This window comes from Haliotis asinina, chromosome 4 (genome assembly GCF_037392515.1).
Source record: "Haliotis asinina isolate JCU_RB_2024 chromosome 4, JCU_Hal_asi_v2, whole genome shotgun sequence".
NCBI classification, from domain to species: domain Eukaryota; kingdom Metazoa; phylum Mollusca; class Gastropoda; order Lepetellida; family Haliotidae; genus Haliotis; species Haliotis asinina.
Genome location: NC_090283.1, coordinates 72,998,076 through 73,025,625, shown reverse-complemented (window position 1 = coordinate 73,025,625; position 27,550 = coordinate 72,998,076). Strand labels below are relative to the sequence as shown.

Here is a 27,550-nt window from a genome sequence, read left to right as displayed (position 1 = left end):
TGCTTTTTAAAGTTTGATTTAAAATAGATATACACTGAACAACAATGTCATGCACCCGTAGCTGACTTCACACAAGTGTATCAAAGGTAAAGTTAATGAGCCAGAGGTTCTGCCTCAGGAGGGGCAACAGTCGCCTTATATTCAGATTCAGGTCCCTGTTCACAGCTCTGTGTGGCACGCCTCAGGACAGTGGAGCAGAACCCAGAGGCAGTGGTCAGAAACAACAGCACGGCTAATAAATAAAACGTATATTTGTATCAACAGTATTGAAAAAGATGAAAAAGTTCATAGCCTGTAGTAATTAGCCAATAACGTAGGCTCGCACGGTAATGATACCATTAGACCTTGGACAAACTAGAAAGAAAGCTATATATGCATAATAAAATATTGAAATCAAATGCCATTGTTACCTGAAAAAACAAACACACTGAAGAACTGTCCGCTTTTCTTGTATATAACGCCTGTTAAATAGAAAACATATACCATTAAGTTGATCAAAATATGGACATATGGACATCCCTTTCTAACCCGCCAGACCAGCCCAGCCCCTGCCCCTATCCTGAGCAACCCCGGACCAGTCGAAGGACACAAACTGTTATCTAACTAATTAACTCGGCAATATGCTAGCTATACGGTGGCGATCTATAAAAAGTGATTGTCTGGTCGAATAGATTGTCATATTCGAATATTTACAGACTGATGCCACATAACTGAGGAATTTCAGAGTGCGTTGTTAGACAACCTACCAACAGTGATGCCGACATAAGCCCAGTTTCATCTAAAATGTCATAGTTTTAATTCCATTTGTGATATGCTAGTTGTTTTACTGTCCTTCGTTGACAGGTTTTATAGTAGACATATTATTAATTTTGATATCAGATGTTCTCTTCACGATATAGCTGAGATATTGCCGATGTGACGTTAAATTTTAACTCACTCACTCACTCTAAAATGTCAAGGGTTGTGTTGTATGCGACAATTTACCTGCTATCGGGGGTCCAAGCAGAGTCCCTATGCCATATGAGAAGGACGCTATTCCTATCCCAGATGCGAAGAACTTGTCATCAACAGTTTCCAGGATTATCGGTACCAGTGCCACGAACTGTCCGCCAGTGTAAGTGCCTGTTAGAAATCCATAGATGAGTCTCCCCTCCATGTTAAGGCAGAAGACGGGTAGAAATAAGGTCAGCGTTGCTACAAAACTGGGTAAACAGTTATAGAATACACCACTACCCACTGATTCATCGTTCGCAGCAAATCCCACAAGGACGCGGGAGACCATGCTTCCAATCCCAGAAAAGGAAATGGCAAGAGACGAATCCTGCAGTGTCGCTCCATTCTTGAAGAAGAAATCCGGTAAGTAGAGGTAAAGTGTTGACAATGAAACAGAGTAACAAAATATACTGAAAGACAGTATCACAAATGACGGACTTTTTAAAACGGCTATAAACTGCAAACAATGACCACAAAGTGACCGCAATGTTTGCCTGCAAGACAGTTGCCTTGTGGCAGATGTCCTCCTCCGCTCTCTTTCAAATGGAGACGGTATCAGAAGCATTCCGAAAACGCAAAGATTAAGCATGACACCACCGTTGAGAAGGAATGCTCCATGGAGGCCATATTGGCTCAGCAGATATTGTGTTAAAATAGGATGAATGAACACACCAAGTCCTGAACCGCAGGTGATTATACCGGAAACTAAACTGGCAGACATCGGAAAATGATAACCAACAGCCGTCATACATCCACCTTGAGCAAATCCTGTTCCCAGTCCTGAAACATTGAAAGACAACGTGAAATTGAACACAGTTTTACCCAAATACTGCTCTGTGTTTGGTTCATGTCATTGTCGATACTTCTTCCAGTTCTTGGACAAACAAACCAGGTGTTTAGCGCACACTGAACCAAGATCTAGGATGATGAGGTTATAAGAGCAGCCCACTAAGAGGCGTATTTAAGCATGCATTCTAAGATCATGCACATATTTCGATTACAAGGCAGGGTATCCAGTGAAGATCCGGGTTAGAATTCATCTTCAGTGAACCGTCCTAGACGTGAAGGCGATAAACGGGATACATTTCATCGGTTCCCAATTGCATAGATCGATGCGCATGCTGTTGTTCACTGGATTGTCTGTTCCAGACTGTAATTTACAGGTCGCCACCATATGGATGCATTTACTGACTAAATTCGCGCGGAAAATTAATACAGTGCTTGTACATACCTGCAACCAGTGCGTATGAAATAAACAGCAGTCTGATGTCCCGGATGAAGAAGCTGGCACCAAACCCCAGCATCCCTAGAACTCCTGACAGAAGCACGCACGTCCTGCAGTCGTAGGAGTTGATAACAAGGCTGGCTACCGGACCTTGGGGATTGATTGATTGATAACGGGGGCTTTATGCTCGTTATACATCAAATTTTCAGAATGTACACTGAGTTTTTTTTTAAACGAGAGAAGATGACGGCTGACTTATTGTGGTGGGACACTCACAGACAATGAGATTGGTCAGGCAGCTATACGTTCATAGCAACGCTCAAAGAATTAGTGAGTGAGTGAGTTAATATTTAACGTCACGTCGGCAATATTGCAGCCATATCGTGACGAGAACATAGGGGACATAAAAAAGAATAGATATGCATATTATGAAGAACCTGTCGACGAAGGACAGTAAAACCAATTTAAACCTAGCGTGGAAACTTAAAAACTAATATATCACTATTTGGACAGTACAATATGAAAACAGGCCATAGATTGCCAACAACAGAGGGTAGATCACCATACTAGGGACCATGGGGACTTACAGTACGTTTGCTACCTGCATGGTCCCTAGCCGGGTTTACACCATCCCCTCAGCTGCTGGCGACTGTATGCAAGATTAGCCACAATTTAAAATGACACATATTCTACGATTAAAAAGAGTGGAAGATTAAATCTGACTTAAACTGTTTTGGGACCCTCTCAGGAGGACATTAATTTTACGGTACTTCAACCCCCTTCGAGGATACAGCCACTAACAATCTTAAGTTCTAATTCAACTTCCAATTATAAAATATTAACCTATTTACAAGTCATGTAACAGGTCTAATTCTTTTTAAAACGCAAAGATTAAATGAGCACTAACATTACTAAAAAGATCCTTCATAGTTCTTGATTTAAAAAAGTTATCCCTTGTGATGGAATATTCCACACAGTCAAGCAAGACATGCTTGACTGTGATTTTCTCATCACAAGGGATACAAAGCTTCTTCACCTTTAAGCAAATATTCATGTGTATATCGTGTGTGGCTAATACGACATCGTCGCATGATGACCTCTTCAAATCTGGACTGACAACCCAAGTAGGTGTAACCAATGTAGGGTTTTATTTCACGTAATTTGTTGATACCTACTTGAGTGTCCCACTTCTTCTGCATCAGATCGCGGATGTAAGACCTAATGATAGCTATATAATCAGTGTATGGAATACGAAGTGGTGTCTCAGATTTGTTGAGTGCTGCCTTAGCAGTAAGGTCAGCCAATGTGTTCCCAGAAATGCCCACGTGGCTGGGTAACCAACAAAAGACGATGTCGTATTGGCCGGTAGCAAAATAATTATATAGCTCAATTATTTCAATTAAAAGTGGATGTTTACAGAAATATGTTTAATGGCTTGAAGGCAAGAAAGAGAGTCGGAATAGATTATATAGTGTTTATGTTTAGGGTGTCCTTGAAGATATTTAAGAGCCGTCAGTATGGCATTAGCTTCAGCTGTACAAATAGTGCTGTTGTCTGGTAATCTAGAAGATATTGTTCTGGATCCAATGACAGTGGCACAAACCACTGCGCCACCTTCCTTGGACCCATCTGTAAATGAGGATTTATAATTGCTATATTCATGTTTTAATTGATTATATTCTTGTTTGTACTGTAATTCATTAGTTTCTGGTTTGTTTAAACGAAGTTAACGTTAGGTCGACTTGTGGCCTAACTATCTGCCAAGGAGGAGAAGAAAGAAGACGGCAGGGAGCTATGTTTTCCAGCTCAGTGCCGGCCGAAGAAAGAAAGGGTTTAATTCTATGTCCTAGAGGAGGGACAAGCGAAGATTTGCTGTTGTATAAATCCCCATAAACGCCCCTAAACACAGTTATCGGCAGGATTAGATTCATTACAGTATAACCTAGTAATGTACTGTAAAGCTAACTTTATACGCCGCTGCTCAAGAGGTGGCTCATCAGCCTCAACGTAGAGACTGTCAATAGGTGAAGTTCTGAAGGACCCAAGACAAAGTCTTAGGCCTTGGTGGTGGACAGAATCAAGAAGTTTAAGGTTGCTTTTGCAGGCTCCACCATATACGATGGAGCCATAATCAAGTTTTGAACGGACGAGTGATCGATATAGTTGTAAGAGAGTCGCTTGATCCCCTCCCCACTTTGAGTTGGAAACAACTTTCAACAAGTCAAGAGCCTTCAGGCATTCAGTTTTAAGGAACGTAATATGAGGCAGAAATGTTAAGTGGGAGTCGAAGATTAGGCACAAGAACTTGGCCTCCTTAACAACTCTGATGGGAGTGCCATCTAAAGATACTTCTGGGTCCTTATGTGGCTTATATTTTCTACAAAACTGTATACAATTAGTTTTCGATTTAGAAAACTTAAAGCCGTTTTCAAGACACCATTTATTTATTTTGTTTAAACACAGCTACAGTTGCCGTTCAATAGTATGCATATTTTTCCCACGGCAAGAAATATTAAAATCATCCACAAATAACGATCCATCAATTGAATCGTTTAAAACTTTAGATAAACTGTTTATCTTTATTCTAAAAAGTGTGACAGACAAAATACTGCCTTGTGGAACACCCTGATCCTGATTGTAAGGATCAGACAGGGTAGAACCCACACGGACTTGAAATTGTCTGTTATTTAAAAAGTTGGCTATGAATTCAGGCAAACGACCTCGCAAACAGAAATCATGTAAATCTCTCAGAATGCCATATTTCCAGGTTGTGTCATATGCTTTTTCAAGATCAAAAAAGATAGACACGGCGTGTTGTTTATTAATCAGGGCGTTTTTTACAAATGATTCCAAACGCACTGAGTGATCGACAGTACTTTTTTTAAACTACACTGTATATCTGTTATAAGGTTATTGGTTTCCAAGTACCAAACAAATTGATTATGTATCGTGCGTTCCATGGTCTTGCAAACACAGCTAGTTAGTGAAATAGGTCTATAATTGGACGGATCCGTATGATCACGTCCAGGTTTAGATACTGGTACTACTATGGCGTCACGCCATGAGGGAGGAAAGTTACCCGATGTCCAAATATCATCAAAAATATTTAGAAGAGTTTCTAGGCAGGATTCTGGTAAGTGCTTCAGGAGTTGATAATGTATGTTATCAGCTCCTGTAGCAGTATCATGAGCTTGATCAAGAGCAGTATGGAGTTCATGAATAGAAAATAGTTCATTATAATCTTCCCCATTATCTGAATTAAAATTAATAGTTTTCTTTTCTTGTTGTTTTTTATACTGCTGGTATTTAGGCACGTAATTAGAAGAGGAAGAGTGTTTAGCCCAGTTTATTTGCAATATCTGATTCCTCGGTAAGTATTTGATCTCCATGTTTAAGATGTTCGATACTAGATTTAATGCCTTTACCTTTAATTTTCCGGACCATGTTCCATACCTTGGACATGGGTGTCCGAGAATTTATTTTGGATACATAATTTTGCCAAGATTGGCGTTTATTATGTTTAAAAGTACGTCGCGCTTTAGCATTTAAAATTTTAAATTTATTGAAATTATGCACCCCACAGGATGGCGACGGAAATAATTTTCTGCTTTTTTCCTTGCCTTCCTAGCTTGTTTGCATTCATCATTGAACCAAGGTTTTCTTATGTGTGGAACTGAGGAGGCTTTGATATACACTCGTCAGCAATGTCATTGAGTACATCTGAAAAACATTTAATAGCATCAGGAACAGTAATAAAACGTTCAGGTTTAAGTTTGCCAGTATAGAGAGATTCATATAGAGTCCAGTTGGTCTTTTTTAAAATTCCATCGTGATGATGGAGGTACATCAGACAGGTTCACAGACTTTAGTATTGTAGGGAAATGGTCGCTCCCACACAGGTCATCGTGAACCAACCATTCAAATTCATTTAAAAGATGAAAGTCAGTCACAGATAAATCAAGAGCTGAATATGTTCCTGTACCAGGATGTAAATATGTATGTGACCCGTCATTGTAAATACAGAGATCATTATTTGAAAGAAAATCCTCAAGTAATTTACCTTTGGTGTTCGTAGTAGTACCACCCCAGAGTGGGTTGTGGGCATTTAAATCGCCCATAATTATACAGGGTTTAGGAAGTTCATTGTAAAGAGCTTGTAGATCAGTTAACTGGACAGTAGATGAAGGTGGAATATACAATGAACAAAGCGTAAATGCAACTTGCAACGTAAGTCGCACAGCTACGGCTTGGAGATTTGTTTTAAGCGCTATTGAACTATGTATAACATTTTGCCGTACCAAGATTGACGATCCTCCACTTGCCCTATCACCCGGAGGTGAAAAATAATGATATGCATTGAAATGACGGGGGTCAAGAGTATCTGTGTGTTTTAAATATGTTTCCTGTAGACAGATTGCTGACGGTGTAAAATCCTGGATTAAAAGCTGCAATTCATTAAAATTAGTTCTTAGTCCTCTGCAATTCCACTGAATAATATTATTCTGATAACTTATCTTTTGGGAGGATTTTTTTTGGGATCTAACCCGCACTTTTTTGGTGGGCGACAAGCTGTGTGCCCTAGAGCGGACGTTTTCAGACACGTGGAAGCAATGGAAGCATAGCTTTGTGTTTGTTCTGAGCTTTGAACCAGTTACTTTGCGTCTGCAAAGCTAACATTCTGTGTAAATTATATTCGATTGGTTGCCATGTGCTATTTCCAAACAGGACAGTCTTTTGAGAATGATGGGTGTTCCCCTTCGCAGTTAGCACATTTTTTGACATTAGTGTCACAATCTTCTGTTGTGTGTGTCTTTTCACTGCAGTGAGCACACACAACAGACAATGTGCAAGTATTTACACCGTGCCCAAACTTTAGACATTTGAAACACCTAAGAGGGTTAGGAATGTATGTCTCAACATTGAGGTTACAATAACCTGCCTTCAGAGATTTTGGTGCATTAGGTAGAGAAAAGGAAAACAGATAAGTATTAGTTTGGATGGTTGTGCCATTTTTACGGGTAGAGAAACGTTTTGTATAAAGTACACCCTGATCCTTCATCTCGGAAACGATATCTAGTTCCGACATGTTAGCCATCAATCGCCCACGATCTCTAACAATTCCCTTGCTCGTATTGAGGGTCTTGTGAGCTGAGACGTTAACAAAAATGCCCACAAAAGTTTTTGTGTTCAAAAGATTAGTTGACTGTTGTCTCTTGGCACACTCAATCAACAGGGGGCACCTGAACGCAATCTTCTAATATTCTTCACATCGCCGGCAATGCCTTGGATACCCTTAGACACAGCAAACGGGTTCTGTTTTAATGGTGACAACATGACAACAAATCGAGGCCAGTAATCAATTGGTTTGGACATTCTGAGATCGTTGTCAGCAAGGTCAATTTTGAGAGGACGTTTAGTTTTTTGTTTGGGGTTTCATAAGCCATGGTTTATAGTTTAGATTTCATCATCCGAGCTCCCCACCCATCACGGAGTATCACAAGGACAATGCTAAAAGCAAGTGGGTCTCCAACTTGCAGCACCAAGGATACTCGGATGATATACTCCAGCAGAAGAGTTACAAATAACAAATCCACCAGATAGGCCCATGAGCCACCGCCTTCTGGCATAGGACTCTAGGCAAAGTGCAAAATATCATAGTTCAAAATTATAAACATCGAATATGAACAATTTTGCCAAGACCAAAAGGTTAACATTTACAAATCCAATTCGTGTAATGACAAATAAATATAGGCCATACACACAGGGCTTGGCGTGACCAGCCGATTCTACCACCCGTCTAGGTGAAGTAAGGGCCAAAGTGGTGTGTTGAGCAAAGGGAACACGATTCAGGCTCCCAGTGCCCTCAACCACCAGACTACTGTCCTCCACCGACACGGGACGCAACCCACCGCAAACAGGTTGCCCAATTCGGCCGCCTCTTACGACCAGCAATGGGGTGCTGTGGACACATTCTGTCCCGGATCCACACGGGAGAAGAGCACTTAGCGTTACCCAGCACCCACCACGAGGAGGTGGCTCTTCACGAGTGCATGAAGTATAACAGGAATCGTCGTGGTTTGCTTAAATATATACTGAGAGAAGAAAATAAAGAATCACACGAAAGTACAAGTGTTCCTTTATTTTTTCCAGGTCTCCTCATAACCTGTATCGCCAAGCTTGTGAAGACACCTGGAAAAGAATTAAAGGACTCTTGTCCTTTCATGTGATCCTTTTCCCCCACAGTATATACGGGTAGAATGTATGCGATACGTACTCGTGCATGGGTGTCAAGTAAACTTTAATTGAATTTGAGGGGGAAAAATGCTTATGAAGTATGACTAATCTGGCCGTACCTGTCAAAGAATACATGCAGGCAAATATTGACCCCAGCCAGGAAACGACTTCAATGTCTTGGAATTGTTCCATCAGAGTCACGTGGTACACTCCAGCAACGTAACTCAAGCTTGGACCACACAGTTTGATCATGAAACCAGAAAAGATGATAATCCAGGACCGATCCATGCCGGCAGTTCTTTAGTGCTGGGAAAAGTAAGTCCTTGTTTAACTTGTATCTGTCCACAGAAAATAGAGACATGATTAACTCTCAAGACAATATATAGAGGTAAGCAATTTGCTGTGTTGTGCAGTTCCGTGCACACTGGGTTTACTAGTGACTTTTTCTTGAAGTTTGAATCAAAATATAACTTTACAGAAGGTTATTTTGTATTATTGTGCCACATGGAAACACTGTCTTCTTTTACACAATATGTAATAATGGAATGAGCCAACCATGAAAGTCCAGTATGATGGTGACCTGTGCTAACAGCACCACGGTTGTCAAGGGCCAACATAGCAGCTAATTCCTGATTCCACAGTACCACCTGATATTGACTGTCATCAAATACAGCCCACAAATACAAGCTGCTGGCATCTCACATATCCCAATACTATCGTCATCTGATCTCATGTCAGTACACAAAGTCAGCCGCCTAACCGCTCAGCCACTGCGACTTCCACAAGGTTAAGCGGCTGACTGTGTGTGCTGGCATGAGATCAGATGATATACCATTGAGTTAGAGAATACACAAAGGCATTTTGCAACAGTCATTCAAGGTTTAAACCACAAATCACCAACTGACTCTACAATAGTGAACCCAGGAATGTGGTCAGTAATAGGATTCATAGACAGTTACAGATAACACGTCATAATTTGACTTCATTCTGCTAGTTTAGAGCGATTTTTTAAAGCCATCTCGCCCAAGGGCCAAAAGGTTTGGCCCATGGCTGAGAATATTGCCCTTTACTCAAATTACATTTCCTTCATGTTTTGGAGGTTGTGAATGGATGAAAGTATGTGCATAAGTATCATCATACAAATATCAACGGATTTTGACTTAATTCCGTTAATTTAGAGCGATTTAATAAAATCTCACCCATGGGTGAAAACTATTTTGGCCCATGGGCGAGAATATTGACTTTTTACTCCAAATATATTTCCCCCATGTTTTGGAGGATGTAAATGAATGAAAGTACATTAATGAGCATCATGGCAGAAATCTCAACTCATTTTGACTTAATTCCGCTAATTGAGAGCGATTTTACATTTTGGCCCATGGGCGAGAATATTTACTTTCTCTCAAAATATTTTTCCATGTGTTGCAGTTCGTAAATGAATGCAAGCATATCTATGAGTGTCATGACACGAAATCCAACTCATTTTGACTTAATTCTGCTAATTTAGAGCGTTTAAAAGTAATCTCGCCCATGGGCAAAAAAAATTGGGCGAGAATGTTTTACTCCAAATACATCTTTTCCAATGTTTTGCAGGATGTAAATGCATGAAAGCATCATGACACAAAATTCAACTGATTTTGACATAATTTTGCGAATTCAGGGGGATTTAAAAAAAAATATGCGAGAATAATTCCTTTTACTCCAAATACATCTTTTCCAATGTTTTGAAGGATGTAAATGAATGAAAGTGTCTTTATGAGTATCATGACACAAAATTCAACTGATTTTGACTTAATTCCGCTAACTACAAGAATCTGCACTTCCATTCCAAATACATAGTTTTTTTTATTGTTTTGTTCGTTGTAAATGAATAAAAGTGTGTTTATAAGTATGACTCCGGTCTTATCTAAGCTCGCTCGTGGACGAAAATATTTTCATTTGCTTGTTTTCTTTATTTTTGCAAGCATATGGTTAAAATTTAGATGAAAGTGTAACGACAAATAATTTCAGTTTAATTTAGTGAGTTTAGTTCTATGTAGCACTCAGCAATATTCCAGCTATGTGGCGGCGGTTTGTAGATAATCAAGTTTTGACAAGACAATCCAGTGATCAACAGCATGATCAGCGATCTGAACAATCGGGAACCGATGACATGTGTCAATCAAGTCAGCGAGTCTGACCACCCGATCCCGTTAGTCGCCTCTTACGACAAGCATAGTCAGCATTGGTTGCTGAAGCCTTGTTCTACTCCAGATCTTCATTTGTCCTGAACGCAGAGCTATGAAGTTAAAGTTATTAGTGAAAGCCCTAATCAAGAGTGACCGAACTCCAGTGACATAAAGACTACGCTGGGACACATTAATAAACAGTGCTGTGAGATTTTTAAACTGTATTGAAATATGTCTGTCTGTATTGAAATCCCACTGACATTCGCCAATAGCCACTTAAATACAGGATACATAGTCTGTGCTCCTTCAGGACAAATAAGTAATTAAGGATCCCCAACTGGCTAATTAAAGGTCACATGCAACCAAAAAATCAAACATAATTAAAACACATTTATCACTTATTCATGACATATAATATACATTGCTGCTTTTAAAAAAAACAAATAACATAATTATAAGCGTACAATCGCGATTCAAAAGTGCGATATTTTGCATTTTGGCTTACTTCCCCCGAAACGAAGCCCTCGGGAGACCGAACCCAGTCATAGCGGGTGGATATGCACTCAAGTGTAACGACGGCTTCCGATTGGCTGTTTCATTTGCCGATACATATGCTGAGGGTTCGTTGTGTGTACAGAAAGATGATCTGTTTGATGGGCATTTTAGAAGTATAGCAAGTCACAAGAAAGTAAGATTCTTTATGGATAACAACTTCTTATTGTGTATTTGATGCGTCGTTTCAGTATGGATTCATATACTGTTGTCAAACAAAATCATATACACGAAAAGAAGTCGTTATCCATGAAGAATGTATATAGAGATGTTGGGTTTGGAAAATACATGTTCTCTGAATTTGCGCTCGATCAAATAAAAAATCATGTCAGTAGAGATGGTAAACTACTGCGTGGCTGGAATCTGTCATTCGTCCAAGTACAAAGCAGGACTTGAAACTGACAAGAGTTTGCACCAGTTTCCGTCAGATCCAGTCATCCGAAAAAAATGAATGTAGTTTGTTTGCAACCCACAGACATAAAAACATGTCATGTGTATCACACGTGCCTAATTACATAATGTGGCAGACACGGGACTCGGGTGCAGGTAAATCAACTTATTTTCTTTATGTGGTATAGTCTGATAGGTGTTACGTTCAAATTGCACGTGGTCAATGATTGAAGCTGTGTATTGCATGTTGTCTTTAGCAGACAGGCAGACAGACATATAGGTGTGAATAAACCAGACACTGAGCTTTCTCTGTGACAGAGACTGTTTACTACAATCAACAAGTTGTTTTACGTAACGAGTAGATTATTTACTTGTTTGTGTACACAACCAAGATTAGACTACTGCTCACGACCTCAGACGCTGGGCATGCATACTGTTTCAAGCTCCTCGAACCTATTCACTGCGCATGCGTTATGGAGGCAGCGCAGCACAGCTGTTGAAACCAGTTTTCCCCCCAGCGCTGGGGGGAATTTAGTGAAACGTTTGAACTCCGATTTCGCGGGCTTTTCTTTCATCGCTTTTTTTTCAACTTTATAGGTTGAATTGGCATTTTTTATGATTTGTTTCGGTAAGTGCATACCGAAAGGTACCAGAATCTGCAAAGTTGTGTTTTACGTTGCATGTGACCTTTAAGGAAAGAACTCAAAACACTGTAACTTTCTGTCCAGGACATCACGCGTCACCAGTCGTGAGCTGATGACCTTGTAAAACCCCTAACAAAGGAAACATAAAGCACCAAAACTGTATTTCTTTCTAGGTGACACAAGGTATGTTGGCAAAATTTCCGTTGTTGAATACATTCTATCGTGGGCTAAACCTTACGCTTGGAAAGTGTACCTACCCAGTTTAGCATGTTTCGTTTTAATATTGTGGGATCCATTTTTAGTAATTCTCGTTTGCCCGTCCCAGGTTTTCTTCGACCGAGGTTTTATGGGGTATTCTCCTATTTGTCAGACCAGGAATAATCTACAACAGGGATAGGTCACTCGCTTGCTTTCTTTACCATGTGTACTAATTAACATGCGCCTCGTCATGCTCCAGCGCACACATTGACTTGGTTCGTTTCTAGCGCAACTGCAACTTCGGCTGAGTTTAACAGTACTTCAGCCAGTTTACTGTATCAGTCGAAATCTTGCAATGAATGAATGAATGAATGAATGACTTAAGAGCAAGATGTATATGTGAATGAATGAAAGAAATAATATAAGAAAGAAGTACATATGTGAATGAATGAAAGAATAAAAGACATACCACGGCCAATAATTTTTAGGTATTATTCAGTTGATAAATTATGATTTTATGATACATATATGTCTGACATGCTGGACAGGTGTTGGGCATTCTGTGATAATTTACCATTAGCACTTTCATAATGCTTAAAAAAGACACTCATTAATCTATCACTGAGTTTTGTCATTCTTTCACTCCAACACGGTCGCTAAATCCCCTCTGATCATAGTATATGGACTCTCCCATACCATATTCACCTAATCCTGAGAGGTCAACCAGACATGACATACCCACAACACCTAATTAATTTTCCGTACCTATCGAGCAAAAAATACATAAAATGGGAGAACACCCTATCAGCTAATGGAAGTGAGCCTTGTGGGGAGTACCCTCACTCTCACAAACCAACCGACTGGGGAGAAGCTGCCGTGTTTGTCGGGGATTCTTCTGGCTTTGCTAAATCAGCCTATACAGGGTATTGTAGAGTATCCCAGGCTAAATAAATCTTACATAAACATGTAAAATATTTTGCTTTGATTGTGTAACTACCCACATTAGGACACTGAGACCATTCTGATTTATTGAGTAAAATACGATTGGATAATTTTAGAGGTTGAATCTTCGCATACTTTACCGGTTTTGCCACTTTTGCACTCTACCTTTTCACATGGGGCGAGCATATTTTGGTGTTTTTTTAGTGTTTCATGTGTTTGTTCAGATTTATCGGTTTATTTGTTTTTGTTGTGTTTTTTACTGCTAGTGGCCCAAAAAGCGAGTCTGCTTTGATAACTGTAAGTTTATTCTGACGTTTGACGAGAGGGACATTAACAAGAACATATTTGGAGCCCCTGCATCAATACACATTTAAAACTAAAGGTTTTGAAAAATTAGACTAGACCAATATTTGTACAAAACTGATGAAATGTAACTGCAAGATCATGGTTCATAAGCACGTACAGCGCACATCTATCCTACTCCATTTAAGGATGTCCATTTCTGATTGCTTCACGTGACCTTTCGAGGGAGAATAAATCAATTTTACCCCGCCACGTGGAAAAAGTATGCATTCATGGCAGGCAGTGAACCGTGAAGCAGTGATGCTATATTTACATAAAGTGAGATTTAAATATTCGTTATGGTAAATGAGGTGTAGCATTGTGATGAGGAGTATGCGGGGTTTCTTGCTTCAGAGACAAGAGATTTCCATGAAAAGCTGTGCTGATCAGACTGTTTACCTCGTTCATAGCGACCACATTAAAGTATGTACTGTTTAACGTATTTTGTTTACCTTCTTGTCCGGTGTGTTGACACCACAGTGTTAACGCCTGGTTACCTCCTTACGTATTACCCGAAACGTCGAATTTGCAAAATTGCAATTTTCGACAGCCCAGGTGCGTTGTTTATTTACGGAGTAAGAGGATTATGAGGCATGGTCGACTAGGTTTCTTTGTTTAAGTAATCCCACACGGCCTTCACCAATAGAGGGAATGATTTCTGTTCAGTTACGACACTGCTGGTCTCCACGCGTCTCTATTTTCTCCACACATGTCCACGATGTGTTTCTTTGTTGTTTTTTTCTTTGTGTATCGTAAACACTGGTTGGGACTGGTGAACAAGCTTTACAGCTTTATAAATATCACGTATGTCAGCCTGGCTGTACGTCAGCATTACAACATATAATACAAAGTATAAATGCCGCATGTGTCGTCATCCATATGAACGATCACATAATAACATATGCATACATATCATTACATCAAATACACAACTATCATATAAGTAAACATAAAAAAGAGAGTTAGGTTTTGTTGTGTCTGACTAGTTCTTTGTAGAAACACTGAACAATTGTGAGAGGGTTATTGACAAGGTAATTAGTTTTCTGTTGTGTTTACATGATAAAATCATTGACGGATTCAACTATTTTCTGGTTTTCACGGTGTATAAGTTCTTTGTTTCCGTTCACCGAAGTCATCGTAGACTACAGTGAGAAAAGGTCCATCTCCTAGCAGTAAGGAAGATCATGATAGAGTATGGAGTACTTGTGTCTTCTTTGGCTTGGTCATCTCCACCGTTACCCCCTCCTCCGAATCCACACCCCACAAGGGCGCATAGGATTGTGGGGCTATGCCAGCGACAATTTGGCTCCTGCAACCCTGTATACCCTTCATCACAATGCTATAACTTGTCGGCTTTGTGTATCCGGTTCTGTGCATTCTGTAATATTGTATAGTACTGGTGATGTGTTAATCAAAGCAATATTTTGCTTGCTAAACGAACCAGATTCTTTGAAAGACAAAATATGTTTTAACCACATTTTCAAAATTGAAATACAGCATGCACACAATAACTAAATTGAAAGGAATATCGTGTCGGAGAAGGTTTTCCAGAGCACATGCACATAAATGTCATTGTCTTTGACAGACTGTTATGTGCAGATCTTGAAGAAGGACAAAGTCCCCATCCCTGTTTTAGTAAACAGGATTGTTCAATCACACATGCATGTATATGTATTGATTTCAATATATATTTACAGTAAAATTTAATGCACATGGAATTTAAAGAAAGGTCGAAATTCGAGATTATTCATGTGCATATATTTTATGTAAGGTCTGCATGCATCGCCAATATAAACAACAATATATCTAGACGGTGTAGATGTGTGTATACTACGTCAACAGGCAGCTGTGCAGTCAAGCAGATAGTTTGTTGTTTAAACCTGTCTGAAAATTGTTGTGTCTGACAAGGGAGACTATAATCAGCTGATGTAAACACATGTGATCTAACGATAATTTTGCATTATATAGCATGTGTTGGAAGGTATGGCCGTGGTGTATCCTTTATTCTTTCATTCATTCACATATGTACTTCTTTCTTATATTATTTCTTTCATTCATTCACATATACATCTTGCTCTTAAGTCATTCATTCATTCATTCATTCATTGCAAGATTTCGACTGATACAGTAAACTGGCTGAAGTACTGTTAAACTCAGCCGAAGTTGCAGTTGCGCTAGAAACGAACCAAGTCAATGTGTGCGCTGGAGCATGACGAGGCGCATGTTAATTAGTACACATGGTAAAGAAAGCAAGCGAGTGACCTATCCCTGTTGTAGATTATTCCTGGTCTGACAAATAGGAGAATACCCCATAAAACCTCGGTCGAAGAAAACCTGGGACGGGCAAACGAGAATTACTAAAAATGGATCCCACAATATTAAAACGAAACATGCTAAACTGGGTAGGTACACTTTCCAAGCGTAAGGTTTAGCCCACGATAGAATGTATTCAACAACGGAAATTTTGCCAACATACCTTGTGTCACCTAGAAAGAAATACAGTTTTGGTGCTTTGTGTTTCCTTTGTTAGGGGTTTTACAAGGTCATCAGCTCACGACTGGTGACGCGTGATGTCCTGGACAGAAAGCGACAGTATTTTGAGTTCTTTTCTTAACTACCCAGTTGAGGATACCCAGTTAATTACTTATTTGTCCTGAAGGAGCACAGACTATGTATTCTGTATTTAAGTGGCTATTGGCGAATGTCAGTGGGATTAACAAGACATATTTCAATACAGTTTACAAATCTCACAGCACTGTTTATTAATGTGTTCCAACATATTCTTTATGTCACTGGAGTTCGGTCACTCTTGATTAGGACTTTCACAAATAACTTCAACTTCATAGCTCTGCGTTCAGGACAAATGATGATCAGGGCCCGCTTGCACAGAGCAATCTTAGTTACAATCAATCTTAGGCCCCTACAATCAACTTTACAATCACCATACAATTGCCCTAATCCACTTGCACAAAGACGATCTTAAGACAGCATGGATTAAAGATCGCGATCTTAACTAAGATCGAACCCTTCAACGTTGGACGTAGAAATTTCCTAAGCTCGCCCCCTGTCTACAGTTGTCTTCAAGTGCGCACAGCATGCAGCGCAAATACAACGTGGAACTGGTTACTGCACACAAAGGACATTCCTTCTTTAATCGCACCTTGCAGATTTTCAAGACAAAAAACAAAACAAAAACAACAACAACAACAACAAAAATCCGAACAACCCCAACCCACAAATCCTTGAAGGAAGTAAGAACGTTGAAGAAGGAAGCGATAACGTAGAAGTTAACATGTATAATCACTCGTACCTCAGGGGTTATTCTCAAATTTTTCTACATTCTAATTTTTTTATGAACTAAATATGTGACACTACAACCACAGTAATATCATGTTTTATGCAAATATTGAAATACAAACAAATACATTAACGGATTGGGTTATTGACCTAATAATCATGAAATTAAAAGATAACACATAAATAAAATTTCCTTATGATATAACACCTAAATGTACCATGATTTGTCAGTGGCTGTCAGTTGAACATAGTTTGGCATCGGTGTTATTTGGAGTAAAATCCCATATATATCCGACAAGCATTAGATTTGAAAAGATATGAAAGTGTGACATGACTGTGGGAGTGTTTCCTGATAATTATTTTTTCGTTTTGTTAAAAAAACCCGTTTTATGCAGATTTCACATAACCCAGCTATTGTATTTTTCCCGTTTGAAAAGTACTTGTATTATATTTAAAATGCATAGATTAAAACTCTTGTCTCTCGTCAGATGCAATTTTTACAAGTAGAAAAAAAACATAATTTTGTTCGTTATCCAACTGTAGATTATTTCAATTATAAACTAAGACAAAATTATCAACCGAAAAGAAATATGTTGATATCTGTTCTGTAGCAAACAGAACATGCATTGTATTTGGGCGTGGCAGATTTTACGGCAACGGCATAATCTGCAAAGGGAAACCACTCCCATCTTGCGTAAAAACTAGAATTAGCTGCCCTTGAGTTATTGAAAAGGCCATGGCCACTGCTTATCGCATGCAGACACCTTTCGTTACTATCCTTTCCTTGTTTATCAAAAAGGTATGGGTGTTCATACTTTTTCCAGCACTGACTCGGGTGAGAATTGTACTCTATGATATCGACTCGATAATGATGTTGCTCACTACCTCAGACAACAGTACTTCAAACGTTAAATCGATGTTGCATTCTCCGTGTTGTTGAAGTGTCGAGGCGAATCATACAGTTTCATGCAATATAAAAGCAATCCCCAAACGTAAAGCTAATTATTTGCGTGAAACTGACACCAACTTGAACGCCATTTTGCTACTGACTACAATGATCTTAGCTCCTTACAATTGGTTCCGACCAATTGTAAGTTTTGATTGTAACTTACAATGATCTTAGCCTACAATCTCTTTGTGCAAGTGGATGGCGATTGTAGCCGAAGCCTAAGATCACGATCTTAAGTACTTACAATGATTGCAGCTCTAAGGTCGTTTTGTGCAAGTGGGCCCTGGAGTAGAAAAGGGCTTCAGCAACCAATGCTTGCCATAAAAGCCGACTATGCTTGTCGTAAGAGGCGACTAACGGGAGCAAATGAAAATATTTTCGTCCACGAGCAAGGTTAATCGAATTAAGACCGGAGTGATACTTATAAACACACTTTCATTCATTTACAAACTCCAAAAACCATTAAAAAACAAACAAACAAAAAATACAATGTATTTGGAGTGGAAGTGCTGATTCTTGTAGTTAACGGAATTAAGTCAAAAAAGAGATGAATTTTGTGCCATGATACTTCTAAATATATCCTCATTCATTTACAACCGCCAAACCACCGGAAAAGATCTATTTTGAGTAAAAGTAATTATCCTCGCATATTTTTTAAAATAACCCTGAAATCGCAAAAGTAAGTCAAAATCAGTTGAATTTTGTGTCATGATACTCATAAAGCCACTTTCATTCATTTACATCCTTCAAAACATTGGAAAAGATGTATTTGGAGCGAAAGAAATTATTCTCTTATTGTTTTTCGCCCATGGGCGAGAATTTTTTTAAAGTCAAAATGAGTTGAGATTTCTGTCATAATGCTCATTAATGTACTTTATTCATTTATATCCTCCAAAACATGTGAAAAGATATCTTTGAAGTAAAAGGCAATATTCTCGCCCATGGGCCAAAATGTTTTTCACCCATGGGCGAGATTTTTTAAATCGCTCTAAATTAACGGAATTACGTCAAAATTAGTTGAAATTTGTATTATGATCGAACATACTTTCACCCACTTACAACCTCCAAAACATGCAAAAAGATATAATTGGAGTAAAAGGCAATATTCTCAGCCATGGGACAAATGATTTTTTAATCGCTCTAAATTAGCAGAATGAAGTCAGTATAAGCTGATTTTCGTGTCACGACACCAATAAATATATTTTCATTTATCTAAAAACGGCAAAACATGGGGAAAACATGTATTTCCAGTGAAAGTAAATATTCTCGCCCATGGAACAATATGTTTTTTCTCCCATGGGCAAGAATTTTTAAAATCGCTGTCAGTTAGCGGAGTCAAGGCACACTGAGCTGAAAATTGAGTCATGATACTTATTAACATTTTTTTCATTCATTTACAACCTCCAAAACATTCATTCTGGACGAAATTAAACACTCTCGCCCATGGGCCTGCCCATGGCCCACTGTTCGCCTATGGGGGGAGCATGTTTAAATTTTGAGGTTACGAAAAAAAACCTTTTATTTCATTTTATCATCCTTAGCACATATTTATAACAGCTGCGTGGTTATTTTTGCCAAATCTCTTGAGAGAGTGGCCACAGTACCGAGAGTTTCTGGACTTTTGTGTATCCAGAATTAAATTGTGACGTGTTAGATTACTATTCCGCGGGAGGCTGTGCACAAACATGTTTTCTACCATTAAACATATAACATCTTCGCACTTAAAGTCAATCAATGTTCCTAATACCAATACTAGCACCAGCATATGTGATGCAACGATATCAACTGCTTGTAAATACAACAATGATAATGTAATTTCGATCTTTATTAGTTCTGGAACACTCCCCTGCCAAACAGAATGGAGAAGAATGGTATGTGTCAATATCCTTGTATGAGGAAACTAGGTGGAAATACAGATTATTAGTGAGAGGAGATCTGGGCAGACACAGGTCAACTCTTTCAAAACTTAAATTGCATATATTATGGAAATTAGCATTAACGTGTTCTCATCTTAAATATTGCATCCAGTAGGAAGACAGCTTCCAGACCAATTACACCTCGAGAATGTTCCATATGTGGCAGACATGCCTTTGAGTATGACAGACTTGCACCTTTACACTGGAGTATTATATAACTGAACGAAATGGAGTTCTTCTCCACCCTCATTGACAAAGTGGACATTGACATATTCAAATTGAATCTTTAGGTGAAAATGAGATGCTTGTAGTATTTGGGTGATCACCTCCAACATTACCTAGAAATGTTAGTCAAACCACTCGGGAATGTGTGTCATTGTTATTTCGTAAACATGTACTTTGTCTTAAGAAAGCATTAGATCATTAAAAGTTTGATGTGACACTATAGGCATTAGCCGCGAGGATATATGTTGGCAATGGTGTTTGGTTTCAATAACAGTTATCAGAAAGTCAGTGGTTATGGACCCGTGAAGGTCCCGGGGTAGAATAGGGGGGGGCACGTCATTGGTTCCCATTTGCGCAGATCGATGCTCATGTTGTTGATCACTGGACTGGCTGATCCAGACTCGATTATTTACAGACACCGCCATATAGCTGGAATATTGCTGAGTGCAGCGTAAAACAAAACTGCCTCACTCCCCCAGCGGTTATGTCTAGGATTGCATGTTATACCGGTATACGTTTTCAAAGATACGTATTGCAATATTTTTTTCTGAGAACCGACATATAAGGTAAAGAACGCATGAATTTTTTGTGATTATATATATGGTTTAAATCAAAATCTACACAGACTATCATTCACATCAAATGTATCTTGCTTTATTCAATGACGTCATAGTGTTATACTGTACTGAAGCTCAGAATCTTATCATGTAATCTGAAATAGAATATAATTATGAATTAATATAAGTGGCAAGCACTGAACGATCACCCAGCAGAAAACGATTACCCGTTGGATTAAGTCACGTTAGTATAACCTTCGAGACATGCATGATTACACGATGCCATTTAGAAAGTGGTCAAATGCAACATATGTCATATTTGGGATTTCACTTTCTTAGTAAAGTACAAATTCTAGTAGTTTTTGGTTGTAGTAGTTTACTAGAATTTGTACTTTACTAAGAAAGTGAAATCCCAAATATGACATATGTTCGAGACATGCAGCTTTGGTCATCAAGGATAATAATGTGTTAGCGCCACGAGCATGCTTGCTGGCCTCGACAGGAGCGCAGTATAAATCGAACTAATATTATTATCAGTGTTAATATTTCATGTTGGCTTGCTTAGCAGTAACCTATTCCCAATTTCTCTCATTGATATCCGTTTCAAGAATTATTATCAATACTGCCATATGACATCATACAATCACATCGTCCATTACAGCCGTAATGGAATCGTTCTCTACTTACAGCGCCACTCTCTGAATTTCACTCCACATCCGAATGCCTTGTTTACCACATGCCATGGACCCTCTGCCAAAGTAAGCAATTCAATTACATACCGCTAAATAAAGACGAGGGACTTCCGTCAGGCACACAGAAAGATTTCTATCTTCAGAGCTGAAATGTTGATCCACGACAGACAGCCTCATATAAAACCCGTAATGTCTCTGGATTTTGGATCATGTTCTGGAAGTATGAATAACATATTCTAGTATATCACAATCGAATTGGAACATGTTTTGAGGGGATAATGCAGACGCTTCCATATTCAAAGTGTACAATATTTGTTGCTATGTTTTTAGGATAATAGATATGTTTCATCTGATAGTTTGTATATATTACAGTTGATTGACACGATATTTAAAATGAAGTTTTACCAGATTAGTGAATACTGATTTTCTTTCCAGAATAAAGGTTGTAGCTTTTCATTGATCTTGTTATACACCGTGTAGCAGTCAAACTGACGTATCCCATCCCTACAAACAATCACAGAACGTAATATATCTATCCTATTTACATAATCTTCAACAACTGTGCCAGTCTCTACAACTGTGGTTGTTTTGCCACTCCAGCTGTGGTAGCGTCGTTGGTAAATCCGACAACAGTTCCTCTTAAAGTTGATCACTTCTCAAATCTTCAGTCAGAACTAAAGGTTGTCAGAACTAAAGTTTGTCAGAACTAAAGGCAAGAAAATAATCTGAAGTTATTACCGCAGCAATACCATAAAGCGATATAAATATTTAAAGATGCAGCCATTAGATACACAGTTGTCTCAGCGACCAACTGACCAGGACTGAATCTTCATCACGGATCATGACACATATGGTATTTTCCTATAGAATGAATTCCGATTATATTCTCCCATCCGCAGTCAAATCCACCAGTGTGAGAGGAAATCAATGGTTATGTCTAGGACTGCTTGACATTACCGGTATACCGACTTGCAAGGTAGGTATTTAACAGTGATCAGATGGATTACAATGACAATAGCACATGGTGTGCATGGATCATTTAATCGTGACAGATTGCATGAAGATTGCATTAATCTTTCATATGTCAGTGTAATCAATATTTATCTGCACGTAAACGCCATTCAGCGGTTCAAATGGTGACCTACATTCTGTTGCATTGATCTCTGCTTCAACTGAGGTGGCCTTCGTTTCTAGTAAAGTTCTAAATGCAATATTTATTTTGAATTACGTTGAACGTGCGTTGGTATAAATTATAGTAAAACTGTTTCATCACTGTCTTTTGCTTGGTTGTTGTTTAACGCGGTGTCTGTTCAGCTGTATGACGAGGGACTGTAATAATCGTGCCTGGACAAGAGAATCCAGTGATCAGCCGCATGAGAGTCAATCTACGTAAATTGGATACGGTGACATGTGTAGACCAAGTCAGCGAACCTTACCACCTGACACCGTTAGTCTCCTTTTACGACAAGCGTTCACTGTACTGTGGTTACCCTAAAGTCGCGAAATGTAAGCGGTAAGAATGCACATTCTCGTAAAACAGTCTTACTGTGTGTGCGTGCGTGCGTGCGTGCGTGCGTGCGTGCGTGCGTGTGTAGTAGATCATTTGAACACAGTTCCACACTATCTTTGATACCTCGGCGTATTATCGCCCGGGCTCAACCGCTACAAAACACATGCAATCATGCCGTCAACACACATGCAATCAGCCTTGTTCAACAACGCAAAACACGTTTAACATAGTGGTCTCGTACTCCTGGGCCCGCTTGCACAGAGCAATCTTAGTTACAATCAATCTTAGGCCCCTACAATCAACTTTACAATCACCATACAATTGCTATAATCCACTTGCACAAACACGATCTTAAGACAGCATGAATTTAAGATCGCAATCTTAACTAAGATCGAACTCTTCAACGTTGGAGGTACAAATTTCTTAAACTCGACTCCTGTCTACAGTTGTCTTCAAGTGCGCATAGCATGCAGCGCAAATAAAACTGGTTACTGGACGCAAATGACACCCCTTCCTTAATCGCACCTTGCAGATTTTTCATGAAAACAAAACAAAACCCCCCAAAACCCCAACCCACAAATCTTTGAAGGAAATGATAACGTTGAAGAAAGAAGCGATAACGTGGAAGGTAACATGTATAATCACTCGTACCTCAGGGGTTATTCTCTAACTTTTCTACATTCTAATTTTTTTATGAACTAGACGTGATACTGCAACCACAGAAATATCATGTTTTATGCAAGTAATGAAATGCAAACAAATACGTTAACACATTGGGTCTTGAGTTATTGACATAATAATCATGAAATTAAAAGATAGCACATAAATATAATTTACTTATGACATAACGCCTAAATGTACCATGATTTGTCAGTGGCTGTCAAACTATGTTCGGCATCTTGTAGGTGTTATTTGGAGTAAAATCCCAAATATATCCCACAAGCATTAGATTTGTAAAGATATGAAAGTGTGACATGACTGTTGGAGTGTTGTGGAAAATTCATAACAGGGAAACATGAAAACGTAACTTATTTCGTGTGTGTTGTATGTGTTGTTGAATGCTCATCCACAGTATATTAATTACTTTATGATTATTTTTTCGTTTTGTTAAAAAAACGTTTTATGCAAATTTCACATACCCCAGCCTGTGTATTTTTCCCGTTTGAAGAATACTTGTTTAAAATGCATAGTTTACAACTCTTGTCTCTCGTCAGATTCAATTTTCACAACTAGAAAAAACATAATTCTGCACGTTATCCAACTGTAGATTATTTCAATGATAAACTAAGACAAAATCATTAACCGAAAAGAAACACGTGGAGATCTGTTCTTTCACAACAAAACATGCATTGTATTTAGGCATTGAGGATTTTACGGCAACGGCATAATCTGCAAAGGGAAACCACTCCCATCTTGCGTAAAAAATAAGATTAGCTGCCCTTGAGTTATTGAAAAGGTCATGGCCACTGCTAATCGCATGCAGACACCTTTCGTTACTATCCTTTCCTTGTTTATCAAAAGGGCGTGGTGTTCATACTTTTTCCAACACTGAATCGGGTGAGAATTGTACTCTATGACATCGACTCGATATTTCTGTTGTTCACTACCGCTAATAACGATATACCTGACGTTAAATCGATGTTGCATTCTCCGTGTCGCTGAAGTTTCGAGGCGAATCATACAGTTTTATGTAATGTGAAAGCAATCCCCAAACGTAAAGCTAATTATTTGCGTGAAATTGACACCAACGTGAACGCCATTTTGCTACTGACTACAATGATCTTAGCTCCTTACAATTGGTTCCGACCAATTGTAAGTTTTGATTGTAACTTACAATGATCTTAGCCTACAATTGCTTTGTGCAAGGGGATGGCGATTGTAGCCGAAGCCTAAGATCGCGATCTTAAGGATTTACAATAATTGTAGCTCTAAGATCGTTTTGTGCAAGTGGGCCCTGGTCACTACTGAGGACTTTGCCAGCGTGAGCGTATCCGGTGCGACGTAAGATGGAAAATGACAATCGGAAACTTAAAATGGATAATTTTCAGACCTCATATTTTTGTTTTACTAAATATGTGACTGTAAAGGAGAAAACAATATTCCTATTTCAGCAAGTTAATTGCTGTGGATCAGATCCAGATTACGAAACGCCAAAGCAGACGACAAAATGGCGACGTCACGTGACAATCTAACGACCGTTTTCTTTTTATCTCGGTAACAATGTAGGATGATATACATATTGGTTTTGTATGCAGTGATCACAATGAGAACTTGGATGTAAGTTTGTGAATGTGGAACTACGTGCTCTTTATACTGACACTCAGTTGAAGCACCAGGGATTGTATGAGTGTCAGTGGACTGCAGGGACGGCATGTCAACCACAGCGACGGCAACAGTTTAACCACGCATAAGACATGCAATATCTCCATATGAAAACCAGATTCAATGTAACAGACACATCTATACACATAAGTTAACTTCTCTTTACCCGACGGAGTCTAGTTATAAATAGACATGTCTGCCTGTTACCACATATCTGTATGCACCCAACGAACTAAGTAAGCAAACTCACACCTGACTCGTTATCGAAACTGGATCTGCATTTGTGTCTGGTTCTGTCTGAGTATACCAGATGTCACATGTAATGTAAGGTGGATATTGCTGTGCAGTCTATAATCACCTGTACAAAAGCTCCACGTCATTCCAGCGTAATCCATCAGGGCAAGTATGTACTGCGTCTGCATCCTGACTTTGACCTTGCACAATACTGCACTCAGTATCACAATGCCTACAGCGAGATGCATTTCAGTTTGTCAATGTCGACAGCAGTGACTCGGTTGGGTAGTCATGTCTGGTCCCTTCTAGTGTTGATACACAAGGATCTTTGAGTTCATCTTCAGTTCAAAGAGGGCGGCGGGGTAGCACAGTGGTTTTATGCACTCGCTCGTTACGCTAAAGACTCAGGTTCGATTCACCTCAAGGGTATGTGTGAGATCCCCTGCCGTGATATTGCTGGGATATTGCCCAAGGCGGCGTAAACCTAAACTCCCTCACTCAAATCAGTGTCGCCACACAATCTTTACTTGTCTAATTTTGTGTTGTTGGTCTGCTGTTTTAGATCTGTATCTTCATTAATGATATGCTGGTTTTAGATAATTGTATGAAATGTGTGTGGGATATAACATGTCACACGGGCATTGCTGAAAAGTAAGCCCGCTTCTTATGGGAAATGCTTGGGCTTACGTTTCAGTAATGCCCACAGGTCATGTTGTATCCAGATTATGAACCGACCGAAGATGTACTTCAGATGTAATTTCAATATTTGGTATTCATTAATGAAAATCAGTTAGGGTGAGACTAACAGTCGAAATCTCGCCATGCACGCGCTATCCGAACCCTGCACGTGCGATGCCCGCACTGCCCGACTTGCGAGGAACACACGATTCATACCGAGAAAGAATCTCATCGATCCTCCGTAGCCCAGTGGCTATAATCACCAAACTTGTAAGTGAACGAGTAAGGGTTGGTCCCGTGGGTAAAATAAGCCTTCAGTAACTCATGCTCGCCACAAAAGGCGACTATGCTTGTCGTAAGGGGCGACTAACGGGATCGGGTGGTCAGGCTCGCTGACTTGGTTGACACATGTCATCGGTTCCCAATTCCGCAGATCGATGCTCATGTTGTTGATCACTGGATTGTCAAATTCACTAACAAGTAGGACCAGGGACTGTGGCGATTTTTAACAAAAGGTATGAGTTTAACATATGATAATAGGTCGATGCGGTGCAGTTCGAAGAGGGTGGTGACAAATCAAGAATAATCTTGACGAACCGGGATTCGAACCCGCAATAGTTTCCTGGCGAGTGCAGTAAATACAGAATATATGGATGAACAACGTCTTTACTTCTGTGAGAGTGGCGTTTCGGTGTAGGTTCTAACATCGTTACCAAGCAAGTGATGAACAGTATGAGGAAGGGGAGCATATATACAAGGTAGAGGGTATGTTTGTACAGTTCGATTGGGATAGGAAGCCAAACACAATAACAACACATGGGTTTTGATAGGGGCGTGACAAACGAAGCCTGTGAAATACATATAGGAGTAGTGAAGCCTGTATATGTGACGGATTCAGGTTTCATTGTTGCCAAGTAGACAAAATAATGGACGGAGCGCCCCGTTGGTTTGGAACATCTCGTTTACTGCCTGTGAATTCATACAACATTAGTAGGATGTTGTGTCAGCCTTGTATACGTGATGGCTGACGACTGATGTGTCAGCCATGTATACTTGTGTAGTGCCCTTAAGTGCACAGAAACCATAAATATTCATCAGCAGGCGGAGCTTATGTGATTACGTCACATTCACAGCACAGTGTCTTCCGCAGGACTAATGGAGGGAGTGAACGAACACGCGTCTTCGTCTGTCATCACCTGACACAGTGCGACAGCTGCAATATCCACGTGAGGTATATATAAACCTGAAGTATGTGTGCCGTGTATTCAGTATATTGTGCTTTATTAAAGCTTCCGGTGGTGACGGAGTTCAAGCGAGATATATTTCAAGTCACCTCCCCACCGTTCTGCAGTATCATTGCTGTCAAAAAACATTGACATGTCTTTGCTCAATCCTGACTTTTAACAATCCGAATAAAACACAGTTACAACTCTTGACAATCAACTGAATAATTATACAATGTATACATACACACACATTGAC

General features: G+C 39.4%; 1 protein-coding gene across 4 annotated transcripts; it reads right to left on the bottom strand.

Annotated features, from left to right (window-relative positions):
• On the bottom strand, window positions 1-25,603 carry LOC137282716 (monocarboxylate transporter 12-like). Of its 4 annotated transcripts, XM_067814501.1 has the most exons (7): window positions 21,730-22,250; window positions 21,412-21,538; window positions 8,572-8,790; window positions 2,225-2,368; window positions 985-1,773; window positions 411-461; window positions 1-232 (listed from the first exon to the last, which is right to left on the bottom strand). In XM_067814501.1, exons 3-7 carry the CDS (start codon window positions 8,738-8,740, stop codon window positions 93-95), a joined length of 1,293 nt encoding a protein of 430 aa, XP_067670602.1. In that variant the 5' UTR covers window positions 8,741-8,790; window positions 21,412-21,538; window positions 21,730-22,250; the 3' UTR covers window positions 1-92. The 4 variants fall into 4 exon arrangements, with proteins under 4 accessions (XP_067670602.1, XP_067670603.1, XP_067670604.1 ...); XM_067814502.1 differs by lacking the exons at window positions 21,412-21,538; window positions 21,730-22,250 and adding an exon at window positions 25,515-25,603; XM_067814503.1 differs by lacking the exons at window positions 21,412-21,538; window positions 21,730-22,250 and having other exon boundaries at window positions 8,572-8,819.
• Between the last annotated feature and the right edge of the window lie 1,947 nt (window positions 25,604-27,550).